The sequence below is a fragment of the Pseudorca crassidens genome, chromosome 5 (genome assembly GCF_039906515.1).
Source record: "Pseudorca crassidens isolate mPseCra1 chromosome 5, mPseCra1.hap1, whole genome shotgun sequence".
Lineage (NCBI taxonomy): Eukaryota > Metazoa > Chordata > Mammalia > Artiodactyla > Delphinidae > Pseudorca > Pseudorca crassidens.
Genome location: NC_090300.1, coordinates 80,417,339 through 80,437,158, shown reverse-complemented (window position 1 = coordinate 80,437,158; position 19,820 = coordinate 80,417,339). Strand labels below are relative to the sequence as shown.

Sequence of the window (19,820 nt, the reverse complement as noted above, 5' to 3'; positions counted from 1 at the left end):
ATCCCAGCCCACTCTGGCCTCAGGGGGTAGGCAGTCTCAAATCCTAAGGAGGTTCATAACAAAGAGACAAAATGATGTACCAACCTCGCATTGACCTCTCTACCTTGTGACTTTGGTCATTTCTGGGTGATATGTAATTCTTTTCCTCTGGTTTTCAAAACAAACAAATAAGGGAGGCTGTTCAACCTCATTTGTCTTTATTATGAGAGGCAATGAAGTAGGAACAAAGATCATCCTAGGAGATAAAACTTGGTTCCAGTCCTCCCTGCTCACTGAGTTCCTCAGCCTCTCTGGTCTCCAGGAGTTTCTTTTTAAATACCTTACCTGTCTTACCTCCCAGAGGAAAGGGGCTGGGTAGGGTGCTCTGTTAGAGCCCCTTCCTGCTCTAAGATCTCTGAACTTTAAGGGAGTACCAAACATGAAACGGGAATAAATCAGACTTACCAGAGAGACTGGTCTTGCCCTCTAGGAGCGTTCTAAAGTGTTCTAAACTCTGCCCTCACTTCTTAAAATAAACATTTCATTTCGGAATAATTTTAGATTTTTAGAAAAGTTGCTAAGATGATGCAGAGAGTTCCTTTAACCAATTTCCCCTAATTTTGACATCTTACATTACCATGGTACATTTGTCAGAACTACAAAACCAACATTGGTACATTATTTACTAAATTCCAGATTTTATTTGGATTTCACCAATTTTTCTATTAATGTCTTTTTTTCTGCTCCTGGATCCAATCCAGGATACCTCATTACATTTAGGATAAAATAACTTTTAAATGGTGAAAGATTTCCAACATAGCGACAAACAGATCTTCAATAAAAAGAACATCAGATACACTGGAGGCTATTTTTGAGCCCTCTCTTCCCATTTTCAAGCCCTTTCCTTTCTCCCTAGAGAAGCATCATCACAAACTCATTGTTTATCATTCCCTGGCATGTTTGCATGGATTCCTAAAAAGAAAATAAAAGCATAAACACTATTTATTATTGCTTTTCAGACTTTAAAACTTATATAAATATTATTCTTTTCATATCCTTCCATACCCTGCTTCTTTCATTCAACTATGTTTTTGAGATCCATCTGTTAAGAAATATAGCGATAGTTCTTTTTGCTCCTGTGCATAAGATGTACAGCATTTCATTCTATGAGTACACCACTATTATCATTCTCCTACTGATGGACATTTAAACCGTTTCTTTCTTTTCTTTTCTTTTTTTTGCTGCAATAGATATTTTAATGCATTTGCTGAAACATAAGAAAGATTCTTCATCTAGGACTAGAATTTCTGCATTAAAAGGTGTAACCAGCTTTCTGGTGGAGATGACCTTCCCATGATAACATGACTCTCGCAAAGGATCTCATTCATCCCTCTCCAGAAGAGGAGAAGAAGAAACACAAGAAGTGCCTGGTACAGAGCCCCAATTCCTATTTCATGGATGTGAAATGCCCAGGTTGCTATAAAATCACCACCGTCTTTAGCCATGCACAAACAGTAGTAGTGTGTCTTGGCTGCTCTACTGTCCTCTGCCAGCCTACAGGAGGAAAAGCAAGGCTTACAGAAGGATGCTCCTTCAGATGGAAGCAGCACTAAAAGCACCCAGAATCAAGATGAATGGGAAACCATCCCAATAAACGCATTTTGGATACATCCTGTTTATTGTCTTGTTTTACTGCTAGGAAGCTCCTACCTCACGTATTCAGGGGCAACTCTAGAGTCAGTTGGGGCAATCTGTGAAATCAAATGAAGGCAGTTTCCAAGTCAAAAGTCCACAGGGCTGAATATAAGGACTCCTTACCAAGAAAGAGGAAAGCTGTTGATGCCAACACCACAAAGAGGGTAAAGAGGAAAATCTGGTAAGAACCCAAGAACTTCTGGAGGACACCTTAATCTTCACACTGATCGACGCATTGGCAGAATAAAAGAAGATAATAGTTATTTAATACATCCAGGACAGACGCTGCATTTAAAATCTTGTGTGGTCCTAAGAGTATCTGGCTGAAGCACTCAAAATCTAGCCCTCTAAGAAATTCTTTTGCTTCTTACCAGAGAAAAAGGGGTGAACTGTACTTGGCTCCTCTACCTCTTTTTGGCTTTTTAACCTCTCTAATGTAATAAACTACAATTATTGAGTCTCTCATTTCTTTTCAGCTTACAAAAGAATAGTTCAATCCTCTGCCACTTTAAAGTGCCTGTTACCTTTCCTGTGCACTTTAACTCCAGGTAACATGCTTCCCTTCACCAAGTTTGTGACAATGTATGGTGATTCAACTGTTACTTTTAATCCCTCTAACCTAAAACATTTCCTTGGATCACCAATGATCTCTTATATCCACGGGCCACTTGTCCTTTTTTATTCAGGTGTCATTTCTAGGGAACATTCTGATTTGTATATAACCTTGTCCTTAATAAATCTTCAGACTTGTGTCTTTGAAGCATTAAAAAAAAAAGGTGTAACTAAATTGTTCCTTAAAGCTGTTGTACTGATCTACACTCCTTTCAGAAGTGAAAGAGTCTGTTGTTCCACGTCCTCATCCATACTTGGAAGGGCATTCATTTTATAAATTAATTTGGTGACAACTGGCATCTTTATAATGAGTCTTCCAGTTCATGAACACTGCCTTTTTTCCCATTTATTAAGACTTTTTTCTTTTCAGTAATTGTAATTCCTCCAAAAATTTCTTGTACTTATTTTGGTTAGGCATACCACTAGGTATCTTGAAGCTTTTATTACTATTGAAAATGGGATCCTTTATTTATTAATTTTTCTAATTGGTTATTACCGGTGAATAAGATTTCTATATGCTGATTTTGTGTCTAGGGAAACTGGCAAGCTCTTCCTATATATTTTCTACTTAAAAAAACTCAAGAAAATCATATTGTATACAAATAAGGACATATCTTTCCAACATTCACAACATTTTTCTTATCTTGTTGCATTGGCTAGAATCTCCTGTACAATGCTGCATATGAATGGTGAGAAAGGGCATCTTTATCTTTTTCATGTCTTTACTGAAAAGAAGCCTAGAGTCTTATTGTTAAGGATAGTTTTTGCTGGAATATTTTGATAGATGCTCTTTATCAAGTTAAGGAAATTCCCTTCTAAGTTTCCTGAGAAGTCTATTCAATCGTGAACAAGCACTAAATTCTGACAACTAACTTTTCTGTTTCTTACAGATTGTAGGTATTATTGATCTGTTAACATGATTTATTACATTAACATATTTTCTGATGTTGGATCATTCTTAATTTCATGTATAAACTCTACTTAGAATGTAAATATTTGAAACAGATTTGCAACTATTCCATAAGCATCTATGTTTATAAATTGGACTGTTTTATAATTTTCCTTTCTTGTATTCTTCTTGTCTGGTTTGGGTATTTAGGTTATATTATCATTGTAAAAGTAGATAGCTTTTCCTAATTTTCTATTCTTTTAAACAGTTTGTTAATATTAGGATTATCTACTTCTTAGAAGTTGAATAAAGTACAGATGTAAACCACCTAAGCCTGATATTTTGGAGAGATGAGGTCTTGGTTATCAGCTTAAGTTCTTTAATGATTTTTGCTTTTTGGTATTTTCTATATTTTTTAAAGTAGTTTTGGCAAATTATATTTACCTAGAAAACTATGTCTTTTCCCAATCCAAATTTTGTCATAAAATTCTTCAGAGTATAATCTTATGATTTTTATTATCTATTACACATCTGTAGTTATAGTTCCCTTTCAAAATATTATTTGTAGCTCTTTTTTGAAAAATAAGAAACTTAACTAGGGATTTATCTATTTTATAACTCTTTTTGATCCTCTAAATTGCTTTCTATTTCATTTTGTTTGTCCTCTTAGTTTCCTTACTTTTACTTTTCTAAAGGCTTATTTTCTTCCTTGTCTATCTTCTTGAGATGGACATGCATCGACAGTAATAGTCATCCACACAATATGTATTCTCCCTTTGTTCTTTATTAGCATAACCCCTATTTAGTTTGGGAAATCAATATGCCAAGCTAAAAGACAAACAAATTATGTTTTTCAGACTCCCCTGCAGCTAGGAAATGCCATATGACACACTTGTTACCAATGACATATAAGTGGAAATTATTGGGTAGGGCTTCCAGGAAAACTCTTTAATTACAGGTAGCAGACTCAGCTGGTACATGCCTCTTTCATAACCTGTCCTTTTCTTCCTCATCATGTTTGGAATGTGCATACAAAACTGGAAGTAGAGCAGCCATCTTACAACCATGAGGCAGCTAGCATGAATATGAAAACTAAGTTTAGATGAGTCAAAAGTTAGAAGAGCCTGGGCTATCATGGCATCATGGAACCTCCATATCTGATTTGAACTGTCTACCTCCAAATGAAATCAAGTCCCCCATAAAACTGTGTTCCTCTGAGACAGGAAGGAAGAGGGCAGGGCACAACCATTAAAAGAATGATACAACCATTAAGAACAGAATATGACATAAACTGGTTAGAACCTATTAGGCCCTAGATGGTGGAAGATTTGACTTCCAGTAGACCTTGATCCTCATTACACACTCACTGTAATAATTAGCATGCTAAATGACATACCCACAGGCATCATGACAGTTCCAAGGCCAACCATAAAAGGCCAAAAAGTGGGCAGTGGCCCAATTCCTGGAAATCCCCGCCCCTTCCCCAACATAGTTGGAATACTTCCAATTTATTAGCCTATGAAATTACCCAGCCCACAAAAACTAACCATCCCATATTTTGGGGCTGCTCTTGCCTTTTGAGATAAGACTGTATTCTGTCTATGGTATGTGTGTCTCTCTAAATAAATCCATTTCTTACCTATCACTTTGTCTCTCACTGAATTCTTTCTGCTATGAGACATAAAAAACCTAAGCTTCATTAAATCCTGAGACCAGGTGTGCGATTTCAATGAAAAGACAGTGGGTTCAAGTCCAAGTCTGAATTTTGGCTGGGTTTGAGTCCCATTTGAGGTGTGATTGGGTTCAAGTCCCAATCTGAGGTGTGCGGTTTCACCTCTGCAAAGTTTATGATTAACCTCTCCAACCAAAACTTTATTTCCTTTTTTATCCTGCACCAGTTTCCCTCAGGATTGAGGAGTATCAAAGAAAAGGGGGGACTGAAACTGAGCAGGACCCTGCAGCGCCCTCCCAGGTACAAAAGCCTTTCTGTGTCCCCTGTTTCCTGTTTGTAGAAAAAGGCTTTAGTGTCCTAGGCCTTCCCTGATTTCCAAAGAGCTGAGCCAGTTATGATTTAGGGAAGTGAGGGAATGCAGAAACAAAGGAAAGGCAGTCAAGAAACAATTGTTCAGCAATCAGAGTCCTAGTTCCTCTTCAAGGGATATAAGTAACCATCTGATGCATATCTTTGAGTTGTTCTGCAGGAACTAAGACTCCCACCCAGGTGGAGGATGGTGACTACATGCTGACCACAAGCACAGAGACCCCAGACTGGCTGGAACCAGAAGGTTGGTGATTAAGATTCCTGAAACACAACACTGTTTCCTCACCACCAACCAATCAGAAGAAAATTATGCCCTCCACAACCTTCAGCCCAAATGTTGCCTTTAAAAACCTTATAGTCCAGCGAGCCAGGAAGATGGATCTGAGAAAAACCTATGTCTCATATCTTCTTGGTTGGCACCCTCTTATCAATAAACTGCTCCAAACTCTGATGTTTCAGTTTGTTTGGCCTTACTGTGCATCAGTACAGGAACTTGAGTTTGACAAAACAAACTTCTTGTTACATGACAAGATTAAACCTCTAGGTCATTTAACCCATGATCATTTACACACAGCCAAATGCCATTTTAAATAATACAATATTCAACTATCTTTCATTTTATTTATTTATTTTTATTTTTATTTTTTTTGCGGTACACGGGCCTCTCACTGTTGTGGCCTCTCCCGTTGCGGACACGCAGGCTCAGCGGCCATGGCTCACGGGCCTAGCCGCTCCGCGGCATATGGGAACTTCCCGGACCGGGGCACGAACCCGTGTCCCCTGCATCGGCAGGCGGACTCTCAACCACTGTGCCACCAGGGAAGCCCATTTTTTTTATTTTTAATAAATGTATTTAAGGTCATAAATTTTCCTGAAAGAAAAGCTTTCTTGACTAAACTGAGAGATCAACTGTGCTGGTCCAGACCAGAAAGACCACCTAGCCAACCCAAAAAGTAGTGATATAAATGAAAATGGCCATGGTTTAAGTCCCTAAATTTGGGGGTGGTCTGTTATACAGTAAAAGCTAACTAATACAGAAATTGGTTTCAAGAGTCGGGTGCTGCCATAACAAAATCCTAAAACATGTGGTGCTGGCTTTGGAATAGGGCAGTGACCAGAAAATCAGTAAGGAAACAGACTGCAAAGGTGGCCAAAATGAAAAAACAAACAAACCCAAAAACCCACCTGCTGTAGCAGGTCTGGAAAATGACGACTCATACTATGTAGAGACAGAACAGTTGGTAAAAGTGAAGTTGACACTACCTTGAGAGGAAAAAAAATGAACCTAGTGAACTTTCGGTTACAGCTAAGTAGATCTCCAGAAAGAATCTGGAAAGTGCCACTTGGGCACTCTTCACTGCATGTGATAAAATATGGCAAGACAGAAGAATGGGCAAAAGAAGGAAATGTTCAGTTTGCAACCAGAATTTAGATGGAATACAGCGGGCCCAGGGCCTGCTGTGTTGGAAAATAAAACTCTCATCTCCAGTCTCCCCATATCTGAATAGTCTTCAAGTACAAGATTCTTAAAGTAAAAGGAGACCTTAGGACAAAGAGAAAAGCAAGGGTATGGCCACTTGTTAAGATCTCTGAAAGATTTAAGATAGTGCCTAGTATACTTTCTCAACTAGACAAAAAGGCATGACAGAAGCCTAATCCCAAATCACAGCGAATAAATCTAGAGAAAAAATAATTGTGGGTATAGCTTTTGTTGAATAAAGCAGACTATAATCTGTTACACCGAAAGTCCAAAATGTTTAAAAAAACAAAAACAAAACAAAACTATACCAGCAAAAGCACCATCAGTTTGGACTAGAGGGAACTAAGATTGATTAAACTGCAAAGAAGGCTCTAGGCTCTCAACTACCCATGGGCAGGAAGCCAGATGAGAAAGCTGCTGAACTGTTAACATGGCCATTTCTTATGGAAAGGAAAGATTTCTCAAGATGAGGAACCAAGGGACTAGAGAATGGAGTCTAGGGCCTTGGAGAACAATGGAATGGGAAGGCACTCCCAGGAAGCAGAACTAAGCCCTGATCAAGGGCCTAGGGGGAATTTTAGACCAGTGATTTTATGTATCCTCTGATCTTCCCCCCTTTGAAGGGATGCGTCTATTCAGTTAACCTGTCTCTGTCTCACCACTGTACGTCAGGTGTGCAGGGAGAAGGTGACTTGTCATTTTAATTCACAGATCTCTGAATCAAGAGGTGCCTTACCCAAGGATCCTCATTCATCCTGATGTGATAAGATCATGAGATCGCAACCTTCCAGCCTGATGCTATATGTAGGATGAGACATGTAAACTGGGAGAAATGTGAATAATTTGTGGCAAAGGAGCAAACTGTGGTAGATTCTAAAAGCAGCCACACACGTCTATACAATGGAATATTACTCAGCCATAAAAAGAAACAAAATTGAGTTATTTGTAGGGAGGTGGATGGATCTAGAGTCTGTCATACAGAGTGAAGTAGTCAGAAAGAGAAAAACAAATACCGTATGCTAACACATATATATGGAATCTAAAAAAAAAAAATGGTTCTGAAGAACCTAGGGGCAGGATAGGAATAAAGCAGCAGACATAGAGAATGGACATGAGGACACGGGGAGTGGGAAGGGTAAGCTGGGACAAAGTGAGAGAGTGGCATGGACATATATACACTACCAAATGTAAAACAGATAGCTAGTAGGAAGCAGCCACATAGCACAGGGGGATCAGCTCAGTGCTTTGTGACCGCCTGGAGGGGTGGGATAGGGAGGGTGGGAGGGAGGGAGATGCAAGAGGGAGGAGACATGGGGATATATGTATACGTGTAGCTGATTCACTTTGTTATAAAGCAGAAACTAACACACCATTGTAAAGCAATTATATTCCAATAAAGATGTTAAAAAAAATTTTTTAATTAAAAAAAATAAAAGCAGCCACAAATTCTTTTCCTCCTACCAAGGGGTGGAGTCTGTTTCTCCACCCCTTGAATCTGGGCTTGGCCTCGTGACTTGTTTTTGCTAACAGGACATTAGTAAATGTAATACAAACAGAAGATTAAAAAGTGCTTGCAAAAGGAGGCTTGCTCTCTGGCTGCATTTGGAAGCCTGGACTATCATGTGAACAGCCTCAGTAGACAATTTGGAAGATGAGAGGCAATTTGGAAGAGAACTAAGGCATCCCAGCATGCAGGCTGTCAACTTCCAGACATTGAAGCTATCCTAGATCATCTAGCCAGCCACCAGCCCATCACAGATGTGTGTGATGGTCAAGATCAGCTGAGCTGGCCCAGATTTTTAAAACTACACAGCTACCCTGAAGATTCTAGAGCTGAATAAGATAGTGTTTCTTTTAAGCCATTAAGTTTTGTAGTGGTTTGTTATGCAGCAAACCTCAACTGTTACAATTATAATTTTTTTTTTACATAGTCCATAATTATCATCTTCCTGACTCTGAATATGGCTTTAACATCCCTCCCCCCAGAATAGCCTGCTCCATATTGCTATTGTCGCCTAATTTTCATTTTAATCATATTTTTAAATCACACACACACACACACACACACACACACACACTCACACACACTCAGGAATTTTTTATAGGTTAACAGTTAAATGAATATAAATATATTTAATCAATTTCTGTGTTCACTGTTGTTTATTATATTGTGCATCCGTTCTCATTGTTTGATTTTTTTCCTTCTAAAGTATATCTTTTAATAGTTCTTTTAATGAGAGTCTTGAGTTTATACCTTTGGTCTTTATTTTTCTCTCACTGCTGTAGGATAGTTTGTCTAGGCATAGTATTCTAGGTCCAACACTTAGAAGTTGTAAGTCTGTTTTCTTACTTCTCCTGCTGCTAAAATATCTATTAGTCATTTATTTATATATGATTTTTCTTTTTTTTTTCGGTACATGGGTCTCTCCCTGTTGTGGCCTCTCTCCCGTTACGGAGCACAGGCTCCGGACGCGCAGGCTCAGCAGCCATGGCTCACGGGCCCAGCCGCTCCGCGGCATGTGGGATCTTCCCGGATCGGGGCACGAACTTGTGTACCCTGCATCGGCAGGCGGACTCTCAACCACTGCGCCACCAGGGAAGCCCCATGACATATTTTTAACTCTGATTTTTAATTGGTTGGTATGGACTGAATGTTTGTGTCCCCCCTAAATTCATATGATGAAGTCTCAACTCCCAATGTGACTGTATTTGGAGACCGGACCTTTATGGAGGTAATTAGGGTTAAATGAAGTCATAACAGTGGGGCCCTGATCAGATAGGATCAGTGTCCTTAGAAGAATAGACAGGAGAGAGCTCGCATTCTCTCTCTCCCTGCTACGTCAGGACACAGTGAGAAGGCGGCCATCTACAAGCCAGGAAGACAGTTCTCACCAGAAACTAAATCAGTTTTGATCTTGGACTTCCCAGCCTCCAAAACTGTGAGAAATAAATGTCTGTTGTTTAAACCACCCAGTCTATGGCATGTTGTTATGGCAGCCCAAGCAGCTTCATATACTGGTCTCCCCCCTGCCCTTGATAGTATGCAGTTTCACTGCAATATGTGTAACTGTGGGTTAACTTTTATTTAACCTCCGTAGTATTCGGAGATACTTTTGATCCAAGAACTCATAGTTAGTCAACTCTGGAAAATTATTAGCCATGTATTTAAATATTGCTTCTCTTTCATTCCCTCTGTTCTCTCTTTAACTTTTATTATAGAATGTTGAAGCCAGTCAATTTATCTTTCATATCTCTAAACTTACAGGGTAAGTTTCTCTGTACTGCTTTCCAATCTGTTAACTTACTTCAGTGGTATCTAGGAATCAGTGTACCCTATCTATTGTATCTTTATTTCAATAACTGCAGTTTTCATTTCACATTTTAATTTTTTATATATATCTGATCTCATTTATGCTTTTTTTTCATAATTCCTTATTTTTTAATGAAAGTTATGCCTTTTTTTAGGGCAGGGCACATCCTCTACCTACTTATTATAAAGTTATTTTCAGACTAGTCTATAAAATTAATTTCATTTGGGATAATTTCTTGTTCTTACAGTTGATTCTGTTACCTCATTTATTTGCAATTTTGGAGTTGCAAGTTCCTTTTGAGTCTGTTCTTCTCACTTTTGTTACTTTGTTCCTCTCTCTCTGACCCCATTTCTCCTTGACCCTCCGAGCCCCCAGTGCAGAAGCATGTTGGGTGTTACAGTCCCACAAGAACATGGCAGCCGCAGTCACAGAACCAGCAGGCAGCTGGGCTCAGTTCCTGGTAGCAAGGCTATGTGCTTGTTCTTGCCTTCCTTAGCCCACAACTCCTGTCCCAGTCTCCCCCTTCCCTCTCACACACCCAGCCTTCCTTCCTGACTTGGTGGGCTCTTCTTCAGCCCTGGCTTCAAGCCTTCCTCTGGTTTCTCAATGCCTGCAGAGCACTCTTATTTTTGGGGTCCCTTTATTTCACAGGAGTCAAACTCTTCATAGCCACCGCCTCCAACCAACCTACAGCACAAGAAACTTCAGTCTCTGATCACCTTTTTGCAATTCTCTTCTTTTATGATCCACAGAGATGGTTACTTCACATCTGAGGCTGGTGATGTCCATTTTTTGTTTCTCTTTCCTTTTGTCCCTCAGAGATACGAGTTTGGGGAATCAGTTTTCAAAATGTAAACAAAATGTACATTAGGAATCTGGTCCTCCTTCCCAAAGTTGCACGTGCCCCCAAAACGAAACTTTAACAAAGGACAAGGGGATCATATGTGAATGCCAATCATTTCTCTCTTGAGCCAGAGAAGCATCTCCACCTCACTAAAGCCTCTCTGTCCAAAAGGCAAGCATGGTGAGGACGGCAAAGAGAACCACTGCTCTTGGCTACCATATACCCTGGAGATCTGGGAACTTCTCCTTTTAGATCTAAGCTATTTATTGATCAAACGAACCAGAACAGAGGACTTTGGCAAGAACTTGAAAGACTAATATAATCTTTCCCATTCATTCAAAAACTTCAGTTAGAAAGAATGGGATGGAAAGAGGACACAGGAAATACTGTGATGTGGCATATTCAAAACTACAAGTCCATTCTTTTTGGAACAGAACTTGCTACACTGGGGCATGGGCACCTGAGTCTTCAGTGTCTGTGACGTTGTCCTTACAGTTACTGGACAAATAAAGGGATATAACTTAGTCTGGAATTAATAAGTGGAGAACGCACAACACAAGTAGCTTTCCTTCCCCTTGACCTGGAGAGAGACGTCTTCCTTGCCTATAAGCATATAGGGAGAAATTTCACTTTCCGTTGGAACAACTCAATTTGGCATTCCCCTATAACATACCACCACAACTCTCATCTGTTTATCCACCGGGAACTTCCCCGAATTGGCCTCATCAGGGTACCAGGTGGGATGAGATGGGGCACATCAATTTCAGCACTAACTTCCAGGGGTTTACTTTTGTATGTGTGCTCATCTGGGGGGTTGCTTTCTGCCAAGTCTACCGTAACACAGCCAGTTTTCCATTTAGCTACACGACTCATTCCAATGTTTATTGAGCATTTACTGATAAGAACAGCTCCTATGTAACGGGGCCCTCTGTTTGCATGACAGTGAACTTTACATACTCATTTAATCTTCACAGCCGCTAGTCATTCAAAGTAGGCACTGTTACCTTCATTTTTCAATAGAGAAAACAGGCTTAGAGAAGTTTAGTAGTTTCTCAAAGTCACACAGGCTGGAGCTTGAATTTGGATATGACTCCAAAACCAAAAATGTTTTTGTTATTGCAATCTGAGGACACCCGTTCTTTCCTATAGAGAAACTGTGTGTTCCAGGCTATGGCCCTAAGTTTTCTACACTGAGGCAAGGCCAGCCTAAAACAGCCCACTCCGGAGCTGTCCCCTGGCCTGTACATATTCATTTTCCCCTCCCACCTCCATTCTGCCATTTGTGCTTCTGGGGCCTATGACCTAACAACTCTCAGCTACAGGCAGAATCAGACAGAGGCAACAAGAACTTTTGGGTCGCTATTGGTATTGGATTCTGGGCCCTTCTCATTCAGGGCCCCGAGGTTTGGTAGTTTTCCTGCTGCCTAAGCTCTGGGGATTTGTCTCCTTGTCAAGCTTATTTTTATCACTTGCAGTGGTGCCCAGATCCCGTGGTATTGGCCTTGGCCCTGAGGATGGTATATAATAGGCAGAAAAATGCAGTGGGACTTGGAAGAACTGAGAGGTCTCCAGAAAGGGAGAGGCCTCGAAGTACGAAGGAAAGGAAAACTGGAGCTGGTTTCCCAGAAATGTGGATGGGCTCTAACCTTCCACTCACTCCTTTGGCCTCTTTAGTAATTCCCTGGACAGCCTGGGAGAGTCATGGGCCTCAGCTCACCAAAATGCTTCTCCCCACTCCATCCTGACACCTAATGTGCTAAGTGCTTTGTGGGCATTACTTCATTTCATCCTTATGACATCCTATGAGGTATAGGTGTTATCTCCATATCATAGATGAGAAAACCAAGGGAAAGACAAGTTTTATAACTTACACAAAATCGCACAGCTAGTAAATGACAGAGCTAGGATTTGAAACCAAGCAGTCTGATGCAGAGGTTGTATGCTAAACTACTACAGAAATAGCCTCATAGAAAAAACAGAAAAGATGGATGTAAAATATGTGCCTATAATTAGTTACGGGGATTTGGGGGGATTGGGCAATGCTTGGTCAACACCATATTTTGACTGGTGAAGGGCTAGGCTCTGTGACCTCCCCACACACTGTCTTCTAAAGGATGCCCGTTCAATTGGAGTGGACAGAAGGGTTCTTGGCCCACAGCACATTTGACTCACGGCACTCACTCAGTAAATGTTAGCTAGAGTAGAAGCCCTTTTAAATAACCTCCACTTACCAGAATACCCTTTTAGGCAACATTCTCCATTCCCTCTGTACCAGATACTGCCTGATGCCACCATGCTGGATGCTCAGGGCTACTAGGTATTCTCTAGTATACCTGAACCTTCTGCTCCTTCCAGGTAAGCTGTTTGCAAGAGTCAGCTGGCTTGTCCCCAAAACCACTTTTTCCAATTGTATTTACTACTTAGATTATATAAGTGAATTCACATATAATTCAGCCTGATTCAATCATACCAAATGCCAGCCATTTCCAGAAACCTAACCCATGTTCAAAAGATGAGGTGTCATCATAACACAAGATGTTAGAAAGACTGTCCACCTATCACTATCATATAAAGACTGTCCAACTATCACTATCATATAAAGACTGTCCAACTATCACTATCATATAAAGAGGTTCTATAACTCAAGAAGAAAAAGACAAATCATTTAATAGAAAAATGAGCTAAGGACAAGAACGATTTACAAATAGCGAGAAAACATGGCAACGTGCCCAATCTTACCAGCGGTAAGTAAAAATTAAATTAACAGTGAGATAGCATTTACTATCCATTAGACTAACAAAAATTTAAATGACTGATGTCATCTGGTTTTAGTAAGGTATGGGCAATCAAACTGTTACCAGTAATTTCTTGTAGGCAGTAGAAACAATACATTCATATACATAAATACATTTTTAAGGGGATTTTCAGTGTTTTCGGATGCAGCTAAATAAAAAGCAAAACTCACCCTCAGAAGGAAGAAGGAACTGTTCTAAACCTTAAACACTATTCTAAAACTGAAATTCGAAAAACATTTACAGCAATGTGGCATCACCAGATGAAGAGGTGATAATACGCACCCTCCTAAGAGGACTACTGTGATTTAGACGAGGACTTCCTAGTGTGGTGATTCAGACGCCCATCTCCCAACTCTGCTGGCCTATCTTGGCGGGTGTGGCAGCGCCCATCCCCAGCAGGCCCGGCACAGGACGCCATGCTGTTCAGCAACACCCCTCTCTCTCTTCCCCACTCTCTCACGTACAAGGCTCGGGTTGCACTGGGGTGGACAGTTTGCCTCTCACATTCTTTGATCAGAACATTGCTGGGTCTCCAACCTCTCATGCTTGAAACAGACTTGCTGGTATTTGAGCCCTTAGGACACCCAGCGCCTGCAATAAAATAAAGACTCAGCTTCTCTTGGAGACCCACTGAGCCAAGGACATAGTGTTCTATCTATACAATGAAATGCAGATTTCCCAATAAAAGGCAAAATTCTTGACTTCGGGAGGTTGAATAGGATGGAAAAGAATTCCAGCTGGTTAAAGTTACGGCACTGAAAAAAGCCCTGTCTGAGAATAATTCTTGTGTCTGAGGCCAAGATGCTGTCATCTTGCCACAGGCTGTTAAAATATTCACTCACGGCGTGCTCCAATCCTCAAAGCTGTGCCCTGAGACAGTCTAAATTGGTCAATAAACACAGTGGTTCAGTCTTGCTGCCTTCTCTTCTGAAATTAAGAATATTTTAGCTGAATTGGTGCCAGGGCAAAATGTACAGGAGGCTGTATTTAGTTAAAAACTGGTTGGACACAATGATTACATGTTAAGATCATGAAAGAAATGTCAAGAATCCTCCTTCCTGCTGTACAGCTGAAAGAAGAAAGCCATAAAACAGAGTCAGCTGTGTCCTGCGGGCCTAATAAGGTGGGCTCTGGGGTGAGACTGCTGGGTTTCCTCCACAGCACCATCACTTCCAGCTCGGTGACCCTGACTAAGTCTCCTGGCGTCTCTGTTCCCCCATTTCCTCGTCTGAAATATGGGGATGCTAAAAGAGCTCACCACATAGGGTCATCAGAAAGGGCAATGAGTTAATCCATTGAAAGCGCTGCTCTCCAAGGAAGCACTCAAATGTTAGTTATCACCCCTGGAAAGGAGAAGTGGTGGGCTGGAGAGAATGCTGAAGGACTCGAATGTCTATCACCGGTTTGACAACCCCTGTAGAAGGCATTTATTCATGTGCTCTGCCCAAGCTGTCCTCTGGCCATTTCATGTGTTCAGCCATTTACCTCTGACACTTACCTCGTAGCCCTTTGGGTGTGTGTCATCTCCCTAACTAGATGGTGAACTCCTGGAAGGCAGAAGTGGTGTCTTCACCTAGCACAGAGTCTGGTCCCCAGTAAGCACTCAACAAATATCTGATTGACCCTGCTAGCTGTTCATATGCAGAGTGAACTGGACTCAAAATTAATCACACAAACTCCATTTAAATGGGCTTTTCTAGAAGCGCAGCTAAACTTTGCAGGATACATTCATCAAAACCAGAGATAGAGATGGGTCTCTGTGATCCACTGGACAACGGCACTAGAAGGTGCCACCCCTGCCACAGGCAGGGTGCTCTCTTACTCGCTGTCTGGGAGCTCTCGTCGCTCTCAGCAGGAGAATCCTCCCTGCCCGCAGCAGAGCTCCAGGCCCGCAGAGACCCCGTGCAGAATCCGGGCAGCCGTCTGCATCTTTCCCCAGGAAGTCTTTAAGGCCCTGTTGGCTAAGCCCCGGCCATCTGGACCGGCTCCTGTGCCACCTGGAATATTTAGAGACCAGCTCCAGTTCACAATCCTAGCTTCGTACTCTGACCTCCTGGCCACGTGTTCTCAAACTGCCAAGTTGTGCAATTTAAGTTGGAGAATCCTGTGTCTCTCGAGGTCATTTGTTCATTCAGCAAGCTTCCTAGAGGGTCTTCTATATTCCAGGTACTAACCACGTTCTTAAAATACCAAATCGTAATAAAAATGACTAACATGCCATTTACTGAATATTGAGTATGTGTCAGATACTGTGTTAAGTGCCCTCAGTCCATTGTCTAATTTAATTCAGGGAGGTTGGTATTATTCTCATTTTACAGATGAGGAAAATAAGACACAGAGATGAAGTAACTTGCTTGCACTCCCATGGTCAGTGAGCTGCAGGGCTGGATTAAGGCCTGAAGCCAAGTCGGTCTGAGAGTAAGCACTCTGATCACGAGGCTTGCTGACTCTCCCTGCCTCACTTAATCTATTTCTCTTCTCTAGCTTTATGACTCTTGCTCACGTCACCCTTATCACCTATATTCAAAAGATCTAAACAAATTGGATCTTGCCTATTTCACGGGCTCTTCTGGACCAGGTTTGATGTGACAGGCTATCAAACCCCTGACGCTAAACAAACAAGGTGAAGTTCAGGTTGGGCCGAATAATATCGCCTTTCAGCACCTCTTGCATCCCTCCTCCCTTGTCCACCTCCCCCTTCCCTACTTGTCCTTCTCTCCTTTTTCTATCTGCTTCCCAATACACCCATTCAGGTATCCCACGGGCTCCCCAGCTTAACCCCAAATGAAACTCACCCTGCTTCCTGACTTCTCTGCCAACGCTTTACACTTAGCTGCCTGGTATTCACGTTGAAACCTCAGAGTCATCAGCATGAGAAGGAAACAGAGCATACTGAATAAAAATACAGGCTCTGGGTTCAAATTCTGGATCTGACCCTACCAGCTGCAGGACCTAGGAACAAGTTACTTAATCTAGCTCTGTCTCAGTTTCCTGATCTGCAAAATGAGGATAAAAACAGCACCTACCAAAAAAGAAAGTGTTTTGCCACAAATGCGGCAGGAACAACTGGATATCCATTAGGGGAAAAAAAGAATTTTGACTCCCCCATTTCATATGTTACACAAAAATTAATTTGAGATGGATGATAGATCTAAACACAGAAATTAAAGCTATAAAGCTTCTAGAAGGAAATATAAGAGATGATCTTTGTAATATGGGAGTCAGCAAAAGTTTCTTAGGCTATGGAGAAAAGAACAGCCTTACAAAGAAAATGATAAATTAGACCTTGTCAAAATTTAAAACTTCTATTCATCGGAAGACACTGTTAAGAAAATGAATAGGCAAGCCACAATTAGGAAAAAGATTTGCAAATCACATATCTGACAAATAAGGAGTATTCAGAATAAATAAAGAATCCCTAAAATTCAATAAGAAAAACCACAATTTTTAAATGGGCAAAATATTTGAACAACACTCAGAAAGCAAGATATAGGGATCTCAGAAACATTATACCACGTGACAGAAACTTCAAACCAGAGAGTACATACTGTACAATTCCATTTATATGAAGTTCTAGCAAAGGCACAGGAATCTATGATTTAAAAATCAGAACAGTGGTTGCCTCTGAAGAGTGGGGACAGGGACTGACTGAGGAGGAACATGAAGGAATTTCCTGGGATGCTGGTAATGTCCAAATCTTGAAAGGGGCTTGGGTTGCACAGTTGCATGCTTTTGTCAAAAGTCAGACAATGGTACAGTTAAGATCTGTGCATTTCACATATGTAAATTTTTCTCGAAAGGAAAGTAATGTAAACAACTATTGAGCTCTAATTAATGGTACGTGTGCTTAAGTATTTAGGGGAAAATGTACTAATGTCTGCAACCTAATTTGAAACGCATCACAAAAACAAGATGGTCGGATGGATAACAGTAGGATGGATAGATTCGTGACAAAGCAAACACAGCAACATGTTAATTTTAGAATCTAGGTGGAGAGTATATAGGTATTCACTGTACATTTGTTTCAACTTTGCTGCATATTTGAAACTTTTCATAACGAAATAACAGAAAATAGTACCTACAATATAAGACTGCTTTACCATCGTTTACCCTCTTTCCTGTCACCACTCACATGGTCTCCAACACCTGCTACCTTTACGTCACTGACATTCCTCCCTTCGCTGGCTCTCCTGCAATCTCCAGCTAGGTCCAAGCCATGGACTCATACCTGGATTGCAGACCTACTGTCCTCCCTACTGCTGGTGTTCCCTCACTCCAATCCATCCTGAATGTCAATCTTCTCACTCACAGCTCTTATTATGTGAACGCTGCTGCTCAGCAGCTTTTGATGACTCTCCCTTAACAATCTCAAAACTCTCAGCCTGCAACAAGGCTTTTGCATTCCGGCCTCGTTCTATCAACATGATTGCCCTATGGAAATACAGAAATTCTTGCCTACAGTCAAATGAGATAACTACTTATCCCCTAACACAACACACACTTCCTATCCCAACACCTTTGCCTCCGCTACAGGAACCTATTCCTGGGTGTCCAGGGGCCCAGCTACAGGTCTCAGCAGTTCAGCATATGAACAGAAGGTGGTCAGAAAACTTTGGCCTTGACAGGTATGAGTTTCAAGGCCTCCTACAGAGACTCAGCAGTGTTATGCCAGCACAGAAAGCACCTACTTCCTTTATTCACTTGTTCGTTCATTCATTTACTCTCTAACTCACTTGCTAAGTACTTACTATAGCCAGATAATCTGCTAGAGGCTGCAAAGGAGGTAAAGTGACAGGACCCCAGCCTGAAGAAACCCAGTTAGTGAGAGTAAGATTGAAGAATAGTCAGAATTCATGGTAAGTCCTATCCTGAAGGTGGCAGTACCAGAAATCTCACTCAAGGTTCATTCCAGATTGAGTCTGGTGAAAGGGTAGTGAGATCCCTGTGGCAGTTTCAAAGCATGGTCTCAAAATCTTTGACACTCCTCCCACTGAGAGAGAATCTGTGTTCCCTCCCCCTTGAATCTGAGCAGGCTTGTGACTGTCTTGACCAATAGAGTACAGGAAGAGTGATACTGTGTGGCTTCTGAGGCCAGGTCATAGAAGACCAGGCAGCTTCCACCTGGCTCTCATGGAATGCTCATTCTCCAAAGGCTCCTGGGGACACTCCCTCTTGGAACCCAGCCACCATGCTGTGAAGAAGCCCAGGCCACATGCAGAGGCCACATGTAGGCACTCTGGCTACATGGGCCCCAGCTGATCCCAGCCTTCAAGTCATCTCAGCCTAGGCACCAGACCGTAAGTAAAGAAGCCTCCAGTGATTCCAGCTCTTAACCATTTGAGTCATCTGAGCCATCCAGGTCTTCAGAAAACATCCCCACCATGTCCTGTTCAAATTCCCGAGCATAATAAAGAATAATATTTATTAGTAGTACTATGCTGAACATAATAACGTTGTTTTATGCTGCTATGTCTGGGGGTGTTTCGTTACCAGCAATGGATGACTGGAACAATCCCTTCAAAAACAAGTGCTACTCATGGCAGGGCCCTGGGCAGCCTGAGCCGGGGCCCTGAATCCAACAAAGAGTGACACCCCCAAAGATTGTAACTGGAACACCCCTTTAAAATTTTTACCCCATTTATCAAGTTTATAATACCTTCAGTCATTCAACATTCAACAAATAATGTATTAATTGCCTAGATGTGACAGTTACTGTTTAGTATTAGATAAAAATCCCTGCCCTCCGGGAGCTTACTACCTAGTGGAGAAACAGACAGTAAGTGAGACAAGTAAGGAAAATATAACCCACGTTGGATAGGGGTTAAATATAAGGAGAGAAAATAAAGCCGGGAGACGGGTGTGGGATCAATATTTTAGAGAGGGTGGCCAGGAAAGGCCTCATGGAGAAGGTGACTTGAACAAAGCCCTTTTGGAAAGTCCTGGGATGGGAATACCAGGCCCCCATGGCTGTCTCCTTCTAAGCACCCTTCCCATGTCACTTGCTCATACCCCATCAGCTAGATAGACCTCATAAAAATCCACAGGGTCAAGGAGCTTCTCCAACACAACTCTCAAATAAGAATTATGTGATGCCAAAGCAGGAAGGGCCCTCAGAAGCCATCCATTCTCACCCCCTCACCTTTCAGTGGAGAAACTGAAGCCGTGGTGTTCCAG

General features: G+C 41.4%; 2 protein-coding genes across 8 annotated transcripts in view; one reads left to right on the top strand and one right to left on the bottom strand.

Moving 5' to 3' along the window:
- Positions 1-19,820, bottom strand: part of MYLK (myosin light chain kinase) — a 265,973-nt gene that overhangs the window by 222,479 nt on the left and 23,674 nt on the right. The gene's annotated exons all lie outside the window — the stretch shown is intronic.
- LOC137225120 (small ribosomal subunit protein eS27-like) lies at positions 1,327-1,656 on the top strand. The gene has a single exon (XM_067738669.1). The coding sequence runs from the start codon at positions 1,341-1,343 to the stop codon at positions 1,590-1,592; it is 252 nt and encodes an 83-aa protein (XP_067594770.1). The 5' UTR covers positions 1,327-1,340; the 3' UTR covers positions 1,593-1,656.

What these genes read in the sequence shown, in the direction of transcription:
- LOC137225120 (XM_067738669.1), top strand. Translation starts at nt 1,341, where the DNA reads ATGACTCTCGCAAAGGATCTCATTCATCCCTCTCCAGAAGAGGAGAAG.